General features: G+C 37.1%; 2 protein-coding genes across 3 annotated transcripts; both read right to left on the bottom strand.

Moving 5' to 3' along the window:
* Nucleotides 1-9612: 9612 nt before the first annotated feature.
* On the bottom strand, nt 9613-11969 carry LOC141660600 (uncharacterized). Of its 2 annotated transcripts, XM_074467596.1 has the most exons (6): nt 11816-11969; nt 10683-10875; nt 10525-10557; nt 10265-10379; nt 10130-10190; nt 9613-10041 (listed from the first exon to the last, which is right to left on the bottom strand). In XM_074467596.1, the coding sequence occupies exons 3-6, from the start codon at nt 10553-10555 to the stop codon at nt 9751-9753; spliced, it is 498 nt and encodes a 165-aa protein (XP_074323697.1). In that variant the 5' UTR covers nt 10556-10557; nt 10683-10875; nt 11816-11969; the 3' UTR covers nt 9613-9750. The 2 variants fall into 2 exon arrangements, with proteins under 2 accessions (XP_074323697.1, XP_074323691.1); XM_074467590.1 differs by lacking the exons at nt 10683-10875; nt 11816-11969 and having other exon boundaries at nt 10525-10670.
* Nucleotides 11970-11975: 6 nt separating this feature from the next.
* On the bottom strand, nt 11976-14541 carry LOC141660586 (pentatricopeptide repeat-containing protein At2g44880). Its single transcript, XM_074467577.1, has one exon. It carries the CDS (start codon nt 14484-14486, stop codon nt 12585-12587), a length of 1902 nt encoding a protein of 633 aa, XP_074323678.1. The 5' UTR covers nt 14487-14541; the 3' UTR covers nt 11976-12584.
* Between the last annotated feature and the right edge of the window lie 78 nt (nt 14542-14619).

Genomic DNA, 14619 nt, shown 5'->3' on the forward strand with positions numbered 1-14619 from the left:
AAAAAAATCGATAATCCATCATTACTAATGATAAAAGATACTCTCATCGTCCCACTCATTTCTTTATAGTTTCTTTCTAGTGTTTGACACGCATTTTATGGCTACTATAAAGTATGGTTTCATTATTTTATTTTTAAAATTTTTTTTATGTATAAAAATTTAAACATTACATATTTATTTAAAGGGAAAAAATTAATTTTTTTTAAAAAAAATATACTTTATAGGAGTCTTAAAATGTGTCTCAAGCCCGTCCCCAAGATAGAGAACATGAAGAGATATAGGGAGTATCTATTTTAGTAATGTGCAATTTTTTTAGAAATTTAGAAATAATATAGTAGTCAAATCACTCAAGTTACTTTAATCCCTAAATTGCACTATTGTCGCGAATGAAGGTTCCATTTTTAAAAAATCCTTTTTCGAAGATTCATCTGTACAGAAGTTCAAATCTATCTATTTTGGTAATGTCCAATTTTTTTAGGAATTTTAAAACCTTATTTTATTAAAAATTATAATAGTCAAATCAGTCAAATTCCCTTAAGCCCTAAACCGCAATATTATCCTGAATGAAAGTTATATATTTTAAAATTCCTTCTTAACGATCCATTTGTACGAATGTTAAAAGATAATAATTTTAATGATGTAAGAATGTTTTTTAATAGTCAAAGTGGTTTAAAAGTCTCGGCTTCAAAAATCTCGGTTCGGATGTAATCTGTTCAGTTTCGATTTTAAAATCGCCAAAAAAATATTATAACTCGAATAAAAGAGATCGCTTGATTTAAAAATCCAGCTGCATTGTATGGGTTTACACGAATTGATTATTTTATTAAATAAAAATAATGCTAGACTACAAAGTTTACACGATCCATAAGCCTAAAGAAGTGTCATTCATAAACATGAACAATGCATTTCTCAAACAAACTTCACATGCCACTGCTATAAACTTGAAGATGCAAATAGACTACCAAACAATTCAAAGTAAAAATGAGCAGAAAAATACAAAGTTTTATCAATACTACTAATTTTATCAATATGCGAACTTCAACATATTTCTTCTTTCTATATTAGTAACATGGAACACGAGTACAGATCATTGATCAAGGTTCCAAAAAAATGTAGAATAAAATTTTGGCAGCTAACTAAAGAGATTATCCTAAATTCTAGCCGGCACTCACTAATGCTAAATCATATTTTTACATGTTTCAGAATTAAAAATTATATATTGTATAATATATATGTTACGACCAGATCCTCTTCGGCTGAATGAACGATCTTCGGCCACTCAGGAACTGCCTTTGGCTGCTATCTGAAAGGGAAGAGAATGCGAGGGATTGTCCCCCCGATTCACCTCCGGTGTGAGAGTAAGAATCTGGATGTAGAGTGGGTTTAAAGAATACAAGAAAGTATAGAGTACTTGAGAGAATGAGTGTGTAAATTGTGTATTTCTTACTTTTCCAGGGGTTTTATACCCGATTTCCCCATCAATGCTTCGTCCGTTACACCTTAATAATGAAGAGGAGTGAAAATGGGGCATTATGATTTGTAATCCCAACGGTTGGAGTAGAAGTGGGCCTCAATCTGCTGAGCCGACTAGGCCTTCGATTTATGGTCCTGTTGGGCCTTCGGCCCAATAGTATAATTTTCTAATGGGGTTTCGTTCGATGGGCCTTATTGGGCCCATAGCCAACATGTCCCTGTCCTTCGGCTGGGCTTTCGGGCGGGCCGATGAACATCAATCTAGGCCCATCCTGGGGTGAAGAAATCCTAGGGTGACTGCTTCGGTCTTACCTCAATTTATGTTCATACACGTGGTCAGGTCGTGGTGCCTCCAAGACGGGATTCTGCCGTTCACCGGCTGTTCTGGTATCATTATAATTTCCGGAAGAACTCGAAGAGCCCGGGCTTCTACAACATTGCCCGTCGGGCAGGCCAACCGGACTGGACGACTACCAATTCCAGCAATAAATCCACCCACACTCACGGGTGCTTCGTCAGTGGGCCGAAGTTGGCCGAGATCTCGGTGTGGCGTGAGGTCAATGCTTCGTCACTTCATCGTCTTAGGATTCGATAACCCTATTACTGAATTCAAGGACACTTCTGTAACTGTCTCTACTATAGGAGATGACGGTGTTCAGTACTACCCCCATCAGACTCCCCATCCTCTTCATTATCCATCAACAACGCACTTAGTTCCCGCTTTTTACAACGATGCCCATGCTCCATTTTTCATCACACCTAAAACACAAACCCTTCGAACGTTTCTCTTGTAATTCTTTGTCGGTGAGGCACTTAACTTCTCCCAAATTTCTGATGGGTGAGCTAACTTAGACACTATTTGCAAAAGATACACTTGACTGAGCATCACTAAAATTTGACCCACATCCCTTATACCACCCAAACTTGACCTTTGTGAATTGCGGTGTGAAAAAAAAGTACTGGTCAAAGAGGTACCTGATTTGTTTGTGCCAGACCCATATTTATGACCTTGTAATGCCCTGTTTTTGTCCTCGACCCGCACAACAACATCCATATCTTGATCCAGATTTAATGGACTCAACAGACTAACCTCAACTCTAGTTTCCTCTTTCAGCCCATTAACGAAATGACCCAATAAAATATTCTCGGGCACCTGATCCAACGGAGCCGCGGTTTCAATAAACCTCTTTCGATAATCCGTCACCGTGGAGGTTGTTAACCATATAGCTAGTCAATTCATTTTTAGTAAAGTCAAACTCTTATAGGTCATTCTTAGTTAGTTGATTTTGCTTTCACTCTTATAAAAACATTCTGTTATCTCTGCTGTGTTGTAAAGATTACTTACAAACTTGTGTGTATACATTTTCTGTTACTTCTTTATATTCTAGATCTAAGCTTGCTCTAATGGAGATCTGTGAACCTTCTTGATCTTTAGATGGTATCAGAGCCTTCCGCACAAATACAGTATACTTAATCTCATATTGTTAATCTACGATCTGTTCTTCATCATTTTTCGATCTCGTTTTCGTACGATCTGTTCCGTACGATTTGTTAATTGTTCCGTACGATTTGTTAATCGTTAATTGTTTTGTACGATTTGTTTTGTCTCTCTCGCACGATCCCTCTCACGATCTATTGATCTCTCTTGTAAGATTCTTTTGTAATCAAGCTTCTATACTATGGCGCATCGTCAATCGTATGCAAATGTTGTATCAGGTGAAACTTCTCAACGAACTAACGAATCTGATAAAACAGGTGATCCTCTTTCTTCAGATCTCGATGATGTATCAACTATCAATGTTAAAACACATCCTCTATTTCTTCATAATAATGATCAGCCTGGTATGATTTTAATCTCAAAAAAACTTACCGGTTCTGATAATTTCGCTATTTGGAAACGATCGATGCAAATCGCACTATCGGCTAAGAATAAACTTGTTATTTTGACTGGTGATTTTGTTGCTCCTAATGTCAATTCAACACTATTTCCACACTGGAAACGTGTTAATGATATGGTAATTACCTGGATCCTCAATACTGTATCTGATGAAATTAGCAACAGTATGAATTATATGGACAGTGCTATTGATGTATGGACTGAACTTAATGATCGTTTTTCTGTGGTTAGTGGTCATAAGTTTTACGAAACACAGAAAGAGTTGTTCAAGCTAGAATAGGGTAATGACTCCATTGAATTTTACTTTCATAAGCTCAAGGGATTATGGGATGAATTACGAGCTTTAGAGCCGGTTGTTAAGTGCACGTGTGGTGTTACCAAAAATTGGGAAGATCAACTCGAAAAGAAGAGGTTGATTCAGTTTCTTATGGGTCTGCACAATAGCTATACTGCAGCTAGGGGTAACTTGCTTATGATGAATCCTTGGCCATCTGTTAATCAAGCATATATGCTTTTAAAACAAGAAGAAAGGCAGCGCCAATTTCATAATACTGCTCCCTTGGCTATGATGGTAAATTTGCCCAGACATCAATCTTCTTTACAAAATCAAGGCAAACCAAGCTCTCAAGAATGCAGTTATTGTCATGGCAAGAATCATACTAGAGAAAGGTGTTTCAAGTTGATAGGATATCCTCTTGATCATCCTTACCATCCCAATAATAAAGTGAAGAAAAGGTCCTTCAAATCCGTCACTGGAAATACCTCTGCTGGTTTTTCTCAAAAAACTGATCATGCTATGCAAGTCAGTAGTGCTATTTCTTCTGGAAATTCTGGTTCTGGAAATTCTATTTTTAGTGGTTCTGGCAATACTGCAGTATCGGACATCAGTTCTTCATCTTGGACTTCACAAATGGCTGCCTTACAACAACAAATGAATACATTGATGCAGTGTTTCTCTAACAATGGTACTTCACCTACATTAACTGCTTCCACACCACCTTCATCTTTCACTTTTGGAAACAATGTGGCAGGTACCACATATTCTTTATCTACTATTTCCGATATATCAGCAAGTGTGTGGATTTTAGACACCGGTGCTACAAATCACATGTGCTGTGATATTAATGCTATGCATGATCTCAAGGCTTTACCAGAATCAATTTCTGTTAATTTTCCAAATGGAGATGCCTCTATTGTCACTCATTCTGGTTCTGTTAAGTTGCAGCCTATCGCAATTATTATTCATGATGTTCTTTTAGTGCCATCTTTTAAGTTCAATTTGCTTTCAATTAGCAAGTTAGCTTCACAGACCAATTCCCTCATTCATTTTACTACAAATGAGTGTGTAATGCAGGGCCTGTCCCAGACCAATCATCAGATTCTTGGTAAACTTGAAGGAGGGTTATATCAACTTCATAACCATACTGGTATTGCTTCTTCTCGTACCTCTTATACTTTACCTATTGCTGCTGCATCTACTTCTGTTTCTATGCCTTTACTATGGCACCAACGTTTGGGTCATGTGCCAAGCCGTCTTATGACCAAAATACCAGCATTATCTTCACTGTTTTCTGCCTCTCATAACCTTACATGTGATACATATCCTTTAGCTAAACAGTGTCGACTTCCTTTTCCTAATAGCTCTTCATACTCTCCTCATCTTTTTGATCTTGTTCATTGCGATTTATGGGGTCCTTATCGAACCCCAAGTAACAATGGTTGCAAGTATTTTCTCACCTTACTTGATGACCATTCTCGAGCATTATGGACAATTTTACTCTCAACTAAACAACATACTTCTCAAGCTTTACAAGATTTTCATTCCTATATTCAAACTCAATTTAATGGTCAAATAAAATGCATTAGATCGGACAATGGGGGTGAATTTGTTAATACTGAATTATCTTCTTATTTTTCTAAGTGTGGCATTGTCCACCAAACTACCTGTCCGTATACACCTCAACAAAACGGCAGAATTGAACGACGTCATAGAAATCTACTAGAAATGACTCGAGCACTCTTGTTTCAAAGCAAGCTTCCTATCAGTTTTTGGGGTGATTGTTTACTGACCTCCACTTATTTGATTAATCGGTTGCCTATTTCTAAATTGGCTTTTGACACTCCTTATGCCAAATTATTCAAGGCACCACCCGATTATAACACTCTTAAGGCTTTTGGTTGTCTGGCCTATATGTCTTTGCATTCAGGTGATAAACTAGCTGCTCGAGCCCTTAAGACAATTTTCATTGGATATCCATCTCGTCAAAAGGGCTACAAATTATATGATCCTTTAACGTCTACCACTCATGTTTCCAGGCATGTCGTATTTGACGAAACTCAATTTCCATTCTTGGAATTTTCTCCCTCTACACCACTTTTTATTCCTCCTGTCTCTTTTTCTGATGAGTATGATACTCCTGTTCATGAAATTCATATGTTTTTACAGAACTCTATTTCTCATCAGCCTTGTTCTCCTGCTTCTGATCTTGTTAGTCAATCTCCACCCACTGAACCATTTGTCAATTCTGACTTACCACATTTGTCATCACCAGTATCTACTGTAACACCTACCATAACTTCCACAGCACCACCTCCTCGTGTTTCTTTGCGAAGGAAACTACAACCTTCTTGGTTAAAAGATTATATTGTATCTTCTGTTTCTTCTCCTATTAATAGCTGTGTTTCTGCCACATCTATTTTACAAAATTGCCCCATTGATCCTGTTAAGTTTGCTTATGCTCTTTACTCCAACGTTCCTTGCTCAGTTTATTCTTGTGCTGTCAATAAGGTTTCTGCAATCAAAGAACCTTATAATTATAATCAAGCAGTACTTGATTCTCGTTGGGTTGATGCCATATCAAAAGAGCTTCTTGCTTTAGAAACTAACAATACTTGGACTGTCATGCCTTTGCCTTCAAATAAAAAAGTGGTGGGTTGTCGTTGGGTTTATAGAGTTAAATATTTGGCTAATGGTGATATAGACAAGTTTAAAGCCCGTTTGGTGGCAAAGGGCTACACCCAAACTGCTGGGGAAGATTACCACAACACGTTTGCCCTGTAGCCAAAATGGTTACTGTTCGAACTATCCTTTCTATTGCTTCTGCAAAATCTTGGCCTGTTCACCAGTTAGACGTGAATAACGCCTTTTTACATGGTGACTTACCCGAGGAAGTTTATATGGAACTTCCACAAGGGCATCCTCAATATGATTCTGTTGTTCCACTTGTTTGCAAGCTCCATAAGAGTATTTACGATTTAAAACAGGCTTCTCGGTTATGGTTTGAGAAATTAGGAGCTGCTTTGCTTTCTTTTGGTTTTAAGCAAACGACAGCAGATTACTCATTGTTCACTTTTAATCATCATGGTTCTTTTATCATAGCCTTAGTTTACGTTGATGATATTCTTCTAACTGGTACCAATTCTGTCCTTATTTCTCAAGTCAAGTCCTTTCTTGACAAGTCTTTTACCATAAAAGATTTGGGCTTGGTACAGTATTATTTGGGATTAGAGATTACTCGTTCTGATTCTGGCATATTTTTACATCAACGAAAATTCATCCATGATTTACTTATTGATGCTGGTTTAGATGATAGTAAGCCATTTTCTTTGCCTGTTGATACTGCAGTCAAACTGTCCTTAAATGAAGGTGTGCTTTTAGATGATCCATCAATGTACAGGAAATATATAGGAAAATTGTTGTACCTTACTGTTTCTCGTCCTGACATTGCTTACATCGTACACCATTTAAGTCAGTTCTTGCAAAGTCCACGAGTTCCTCATATACTTGCTGTGCAAAGAGTACTTAGGTACCTTAAAGGCACTCCTTTTCAAGGCCTATTCTTTCCTGCAAATTCCACTTTGCAACTTAAGGCTTTCTGTGATAGTAATTGGGGTAATTGTGTTGATACTAGCCGCAGTATTAGTGGTTTTTGTTTACTTTTGGGAACTTCTCTTGTAAACTGGCAATCAAAGAAGCAAAAGGTTGTTTCAAAGTCTACTGCAGAATCTGAATTACGTGCTTTAGCTGATACAGCTTGTGATCTTGCCTGGATGCATTTGTTGCTTCGAGAATTGCTTGTTCCTCAGACATATCCTACTGTGATCTATAGTCATAGTCAAGCTGCTCTTGATATAGCAGCAGATCCAGTTTTTCATCCGAAAACTAAGCACTTTGCTATTGAATGTCATTTTGTCAGGGAACAGGTGCAAATGAAGTTGATTCAACCTACTTATGTTCCTAGCTCTCATCAACTGGCAGACATACTGACTAAAGGCTTGTCACGCACAGCTCACTGGCACATCCTTTCCAGATTGAATGTGTCTTCCTCACCATCTTCTTCACATGTCAATCTGAAGGGGGACTGTTAACCATATAGCTATTCAATTCATTTTTAGTAAAGTCAAACTCTTATAGGTCTATAAATATGACCTGCAAGTTGTCATTCTTAGTTAGTTGATTTTGCTTTCACTCTTATAAAAACATTCTGTTATCTCTGCTGTGTTGTAAAGATTACTTACAAACTTGTGTGTATACATTTTCTGTTACTTCTTTATATTCTAGATCTAAGCTTGCTCTAATGGAGATCTGTGAACCTTCTTGATCTTTAGAGAGGTTTGGGTGGTAGATAGCCATTGTTCAGAGAACCCCCATGGGATAGTCGAAATTGCCTGAGGATGAAAAATCTAAACTTTGTCCGACATCGTATAGGGCGTCGGTTGTGTTCCCACTAGTACCACCTCAAAGCGTCTCCCTCCATGGCTAAAACTACTGACTCCATTTGTTCCTCCTTTGACAACTTGTAAAAATCAAAATATCGTTCTAGGAGCAACAACCCATCGGGATCAGTTCCATCAAATATCGACATATCAAGCTTTCGATAGTGCCAATTTTCAGGCCCCCCTTCTGAACCTCCCCCACTGAAAATCCCCCTTATAAATGGAGGGGTACCCAAACCCTGACCCAAGTCAAACCCTACCGGTGTCGGGATCGTAACACGAGGTGGTACATTTGTGTTGTTGACACTTGCCTCTGCTTTATTAGATCCACCTGGGGATGTGAATTGTCGATTTGTGAGAGTGGACCAAATCTCAGTTTGGAAACGCTCTTGATCATTTTTCAGTGAAAACATTTGAGCTTCGTGGTGCTCACGCGCTCGAGAAATACAACCCTCCAACTAGTAATCAAGGCCTCCATTTCCCCATTTTCTTTGCGTACGGATTCTGTATGCCCTTGCATCAACAGCTCAACTAAAGAATGTTTTATGGCTTCAACTGCCTTCACCACATTGCCTCCAAGTTACCCATTGCATCCTCTAACTCCTCCATTCTCTGCCCCACTATAGGAGCTGCCGAAACCATAAATCTGAAAACGGATCTGATACCACTTGTGATGGTTTTTGTAATGAAATTAACAACTCGAGACCACAAATACTTCTGAATATATTGATGATAATAGCTTTTATTACTTTTCGATTGCAAAATTGATAAACTAATACAAATGGGGTAAATGAAATTTCTAGAGGTTCATGCTCTCTTGAGAAAACTAAAAAGGAAAATATCATGCCCTTTCTCTTTCCTCTCTCTCCTTACCTACTGGAATTGGGCCAGTCCATTACATACCTCCAAGGCAACCGTTTCATTATCAAAACAGACCAACAGAGCTCAAAGTTTCTCCTCGAGCAAAGGTTGTCGGCGCTGCTCTACCAGAAATGGCTGGCAAAAATAATCGGGTTTGATTACGAAATAGTGTGCAAGAAAAGGGTAGAAAGCAAGGTTGCGGATGCACTTTCTCGACTGCCTGAGAACAAGAACAGGGGTGCATTGCTTCAACTGACCACCAGCTGCCACAACTGGTTAGCTGATTTGGTAAAGAGTTATCAAGGGTATAGCAAATCAGGACCCTCAGTACTCTCGATATCAATACTCTAAACTGTGCTCAATACTTCAGTTTATGCTTCTTACTTGATTGGATATATCATACTATGATATTCATATTATCATCGATCCTCTTATGATAAGAAGAGTCCATGTGTTCATTATAAGAAAAGAAAATTAAATTAACAAATGAGAGCAACAAATTCAATGACGAACGAAGTATGCATTATTTTTTTAAATGGGTGTCCTAAAACAGTGTAGATATGCAGGGATACCACTACATATTGTAAAAATAACATGACTTTATGCCATAATAAAAAAAAAATTGTTATGGACATATCAATGAAAACATGACTAGTTAAAAAAACTGAGGAACAAGTTTTCTTCAAATTGATTGAACAGAGGGCAGCTCCCTAGTCTTAATTTAATGAATATTAGTAAGTAGAAAAAATTGCAAATTAAGATATGGGTATCATTTATTGAGAGTAAAGTTCCATACATACTAATCATGGATATGCTACATTGTTTACAAACATTCTCCTAGAGACCTTGACAGAGATCAGAGCCAATATTGTGGCGGTTGGCACAAAAATGACATCAGGAATGCTTTTGATTATGCTCAGTTGAGGTAAGGACTCTCCGGCTCTTTTTGCAGCCAGTGCTGCTGGTGGAGTTACTAGTCCGGTTACAAGGCTAGTTTCGTCAAGTTTCCCAAGAATCACATTTTTTGTCATAAATTCAGTGAACAGCTTCTTTCGTTCAGGTTCTTTGGCTTCTTTCCACTCTGCAAAACATGCCTAATATGCAAAAGAATCATAGAGTTTTGTTTTTTATATGTTTTCGTGATTCTTATTCAGTTTGTGTGTGTAAATTAAAAAGAATTACCTCAACTTCCTTTTGTGGAGGAACATCATAATGTTTACCAGGTAATGCTGAATTTATGGTGCTATACAAGATAATTGTTGAAGTTATTAGAATACATACCGAAATTCTTTGAAGTTTTGTATGTAGAATTCTTACTCAAAAATATCCAGAATCGCCTTCTGAAAGTCCTCCGAGTTTTTTATATCTTTTTCGATAAATTTTCTGTAAAGTGTTCCCATCACCAAGCTAAGCATCTGTGTCGAAGGCAAGCCTGTCACCAAAGGAAAAAACAGTTAAAATGCAAGTTGAATAACCTTCATGGAACATGTTTAAAGTTGTACAAACAGACAGATTAATAGTTAAACTGGTTGCATATAAAACATAGAGAGCAGAACATAGTTAGAGGATAAACACACCTTTACCCATGAAGCTCATAAACATACCCATACCTAATACAAGAAGATGATTAGATTCAAATTCAATAATATGAATACCTGAGACTTTATAGAAAGTTAAAAGAAAGTATTGAGTGCCTTGTTAGGCTAAAATTTCTGTGAAGCAAGGGATACATCACCTTTTTAAATACATATGATTCCTTGCTTGGAGGCTGGACCTAAGCTTTTGGACAAAATGCTTTGTCCCCAACTCCAAGCCTAAATGGGACAGAAAAATCTGCTGTTGTAGACTTTAGATCATTGTCGAGTCCAAGAACTAAGCACTTGTTGCAGAACAGCAGAAGCCCACTTGAAGCGGAAAAGACTGCCATACTGGACAGCAAAGAGTACCAAAAGAAGACCTAATTATTTTTGACTTCCAGATGAGTAGTATAACAGAGATGTTCATTTAAATTACAGAATCTTTTTGTTTCAGAACTTAACTGGATTTTAAATATAAATAATATAAATTGACTTTGGGATGCTTTCGTAGTAAGATATCAATAAATTTCTTATGGATGTGGACATCAAAGGTTACAAAGTTCCATCCTACCTTCCTAAGTGGCTACAGATCCCACAGAAGACATGTACACAAGTGGCCAATATTAAACCTGGTAGTTAGTTATACTAGCTTACGGCCCGTGCGATGCACGGGTCTTGGTTAAATATTTATATATTTTTATTTCTATTCTATGTAATTCTATATAAATAATTAAATACTAAATAATGATTATATAATTATACTTTGATTGTGTATAATTTCAAGTTAAGTTAAAATAGTATAAATAGTATATAATTGATGAGATCTATGTAAATGTTTGTTGTTAGTAAGATTTAAACCTAAAAACTTATATGTATCTTTATAAATAATAATATAAATGTTAGTTATTAACGGAATTCGAACCTGAGAACTTATATGTATCTTTATAAATAATAATATAAATATCTGTTGTTGACGGGATTCGAACCTGAGAATTTGTATAGTGCATTTTTTTAGTATTTGGATCTAGCGGTTCTGATTATTTGGTGAAGAAGATCCGACGGTCAAGATGGAAAGGGATAACCAAAATGAGGGGTTAACCAAACTACAAATTATACCCTATTCTGGTTATTATAGTATAGTATAGATTTCCAACCATCTCATATTTAAACCTTAAACCAAGCAACGTAAGGTAACTAACTATATACCACAATCAGAAAGTATCATACAGTATACCCAAATAGTTCATAAAAGATCATACAGGTTAGAGGTCAATTAGAACCAAAGGCTTACCTGATATGTTTTTGCTTGTATACTCTGGAGAGTCGGCACTAAAATGACTGGTCATTAGTGAATAATAGACTTTGTAGAAGCTGCCAAGTATGCAAGCTCGGTACTGTATACATCACAATGAAAAAAATGTATCTTCCTACACAATCAAATGATACCCGGATTCTTCGATCCAACAGTCATATCCATGCTGAAATCTTTTAATTACACTTTAATCAGTAGCAGTTCTTTCAAATGAGTTAATAGGTCTATGGCCCAATGGGCTACTCGGTTATCCTTTTGGATTGAGGTAATGAATTTGTCATAATTAAGTGTGCATTATAAACTGGTATAGAAACTGCCCTAGGAATGTTTGAAGGAATAGAACTTCCATGTCAAGTCTCTACAATGTCCGATTTTGGATCTTTATCCAAGAACTGTAATATATTGAGACACTGAAGTCTGTATCTGTGCCATAGTTTTGCACCTGACGTAACTCAGCAAATTAGCAATCTTCCATTATCGATTCAATTTTCAAAATTAACCTGCGTTTCACTGGCAAAGGTAACATTCACTTTGTTAGTAAGTATTTAAATTTCTTGCTCCAACCAATGAATTCTTCAGTATCAAGAGGAGCATGCAAGGACTGTAGTGTCACTGCCTTCTGCAGCCACAGACTCCCTTTAAGCAAATTTTAAACTCCGTGTAAATTCTTCAATTACGTGAACACCTCTCTTGGCACAATGCATGTTAAAAACTACCAAGACAAAGGCAAGCATGAAGGAAACTTTGTTTAAGATCCCAATTCAAATATTTTACTCCCCATGTTCATATGTAACTTCCTTAAGATAGAACGAATCAAACACCAGTGTGGGTGCATGGTGTCTCCAGCAATGAATTCCCATACCCTGCTATCAACCTCAATGGAACTGCAACCAACCTCTTTCTTTGTTCCTTTTCTTCTCATCAACCCTTTGATTTCCCTCACATCTTCCCATCTTCTCTCAAGGGCATAAACGTTCCTTAACAGGATAAAGTTGTCATCACTCCATGCCTTCCATGTAGGTGTCTTCTCTAGTATTCTCTCAGCCCTTGTAACATCTTTAGCATCCAAGCATGCAGACAGAAAGGTACTCAATATTATTTCATTTATTTCATAGGGCATAGATTCTATCAACTTTTCAGCTTTCTCCAAACACCTAGCTCTACCGAAAAGATCTATCATACATCCGTAATGCTCAATTTTTGGGGTAAGTTTTAGGTCTTGCATTTCTCTGAACCATCTTAAACCTTCCTCCACTAAACCACCATGATTACAAGCGGACAAAACACCAATCATGGTGACATCGTTCGGTCTAAATCCCTTCTGTTTCATTTCAAAAAATGCTTCTAATGCTTCCTTAGCACGGCCATTGACAGCCAGCCCATTTATTAGAGCATTCCAACTCACAATACCTTTGTTTGACATGTTGTCAAAAGTGGTTCTTGCTTTTGTAATTTCGCCACATTTGGCATACATATCAATTAGCGCGGTGCAGACGTTTGCATATTTATCAAGCTTCTTCTTTCGGACATACTGATGAATCCAACAACCCAAATCAAGAGCACCTAAATCAGCAACAGCGGGAAGAACACTAACAATTGTAATATTATCCGGTTCAAGCAACGTTTCAGTTTGAAGTCTATGAAATAGTTTTAATGCTTCTTGTGATTCTTTATTCTGGCAGTATCCTCCAATCATGGTATTCCACGAGTACAAATTTTTCTCTGGAATCTCGTCAAACAACAACTTTGCAGACACCAGATCACCAACATTACAATACCCATCAATCATACTACTCCACGACACCACATTCCTTTCTGGCATCTGATCAAACAACCTCCGAGCAGAGTCTACATCCCCTAACTTCACAAAAACATCAATCATCATATTATACGCAGCCGTATCCTTCTCAGGCATTCGAATAAACAAATCCTTCACATTATCCATATCCCCACATCTTGCATACCCACCAATAAGAGCAGTCCAAGAAACCTCACTTTTTTCACTCATTTCATCAAACAACCTTCTAGCACAACCCATATTCATACATTTTGCATACATATCAATCAACGAAGTCGACACAAACAAACATGAACCAAAACCATTTTTCACCACATGATTATGCACCTCCATTCCTTCCCAAAACCCCAACTCAGAACTACACGATTTCGCCAAATTCAAGAACGTAAAACTATCCGGAACAAAACCAGTTGCTCTCCTCAAACTCCTATACAGAATCAAAGATTCATCAAACTGGCCCAAACCCACATAAGCTTTCATCATATTATTGCAAATAAAAGTATCATCTCTCTGAGACCTTTCATCGAACAGTTGGCGTGCATATCTAATTCCTAGAACTGAAACAACTGTAGTGATCAATTTAGTCAAAAGATTTACATTTGCTTCGAGGGAAACTTTGATCATCAAAGCATGGATTTGGAGAAGTGAAAATCTTGGAATTCTTTTTTGTTCAAGTAGAAAAAGGCATTGTCTTTCTCTTGAACTCCAAAGTGAACTGTGTTCTTGAGCATTTTTTACTTCAATTTTACATCTTTTAACCCCAGCTTTTTCTTGTACTATTGCGTGATTTTCATTGTTTTTTGTTTCAAAGATCTTTTGTATCCAAGTAGCTAATGTGTCTGGATTAAACATATGTATTTGTGTCAAATGCACTTCATCCACCACGCGCGGCTGTGTACTAAACAACTAGGCAATAAAATTGCCAGCTTAGCCGAGCAACTACCTATTGTATTAAAGTAAAATTTAAAATCTAAACCTCAATTTG

Source organism: Apium graveolens, chromosome 1, assembly GCF_009905375.1.
Source record: "Apium graveolens cultivar Ventura chromosome 1, ASM990537v1, whole genome shotgun sequence".
NCBI classification, from domain to species: domain Eukaryota; kingdom Viridiplantae; phylum Streptophyta; class Magnoliopsida; order Apiales; family Apiaceae; genus Apium; species Apium graveolens.

What these genes read in the sequence shown, in the direction of transcription:
- LOC141660600 (XM_074467596.1), bottom strand. Translation starts at nt 10,555, where the DNA reads ATGGGTATGTTTATGAGCTTCATGGGTAAAG. An exon ending in GCGATTCTGGATATTTTTGA is followed by an intron (nt 10,191 to 10,264) that starts GTAAGAATTCTA and finishes TATCTTGTATAG; the next exon opens with CACCATAAATTCAGCATTAC. An exon ending in CTCCACAAAAGGAAGTTGAG is followed by an intron (nt 10,042 to 10,129) that starts GTAATTCTTTTT and finishes TTTGCATATTAG; the next exon opens with GCATGTTTTGCAGAGTGGAA.
- LOC141660586 (XM_074467577.1), bottom strand. Translation starts at nt 14,486, where the DNA reads ATGTTTAATCCAGACACATTAGCTACTTGGATACAAAAGATCTTTGAA.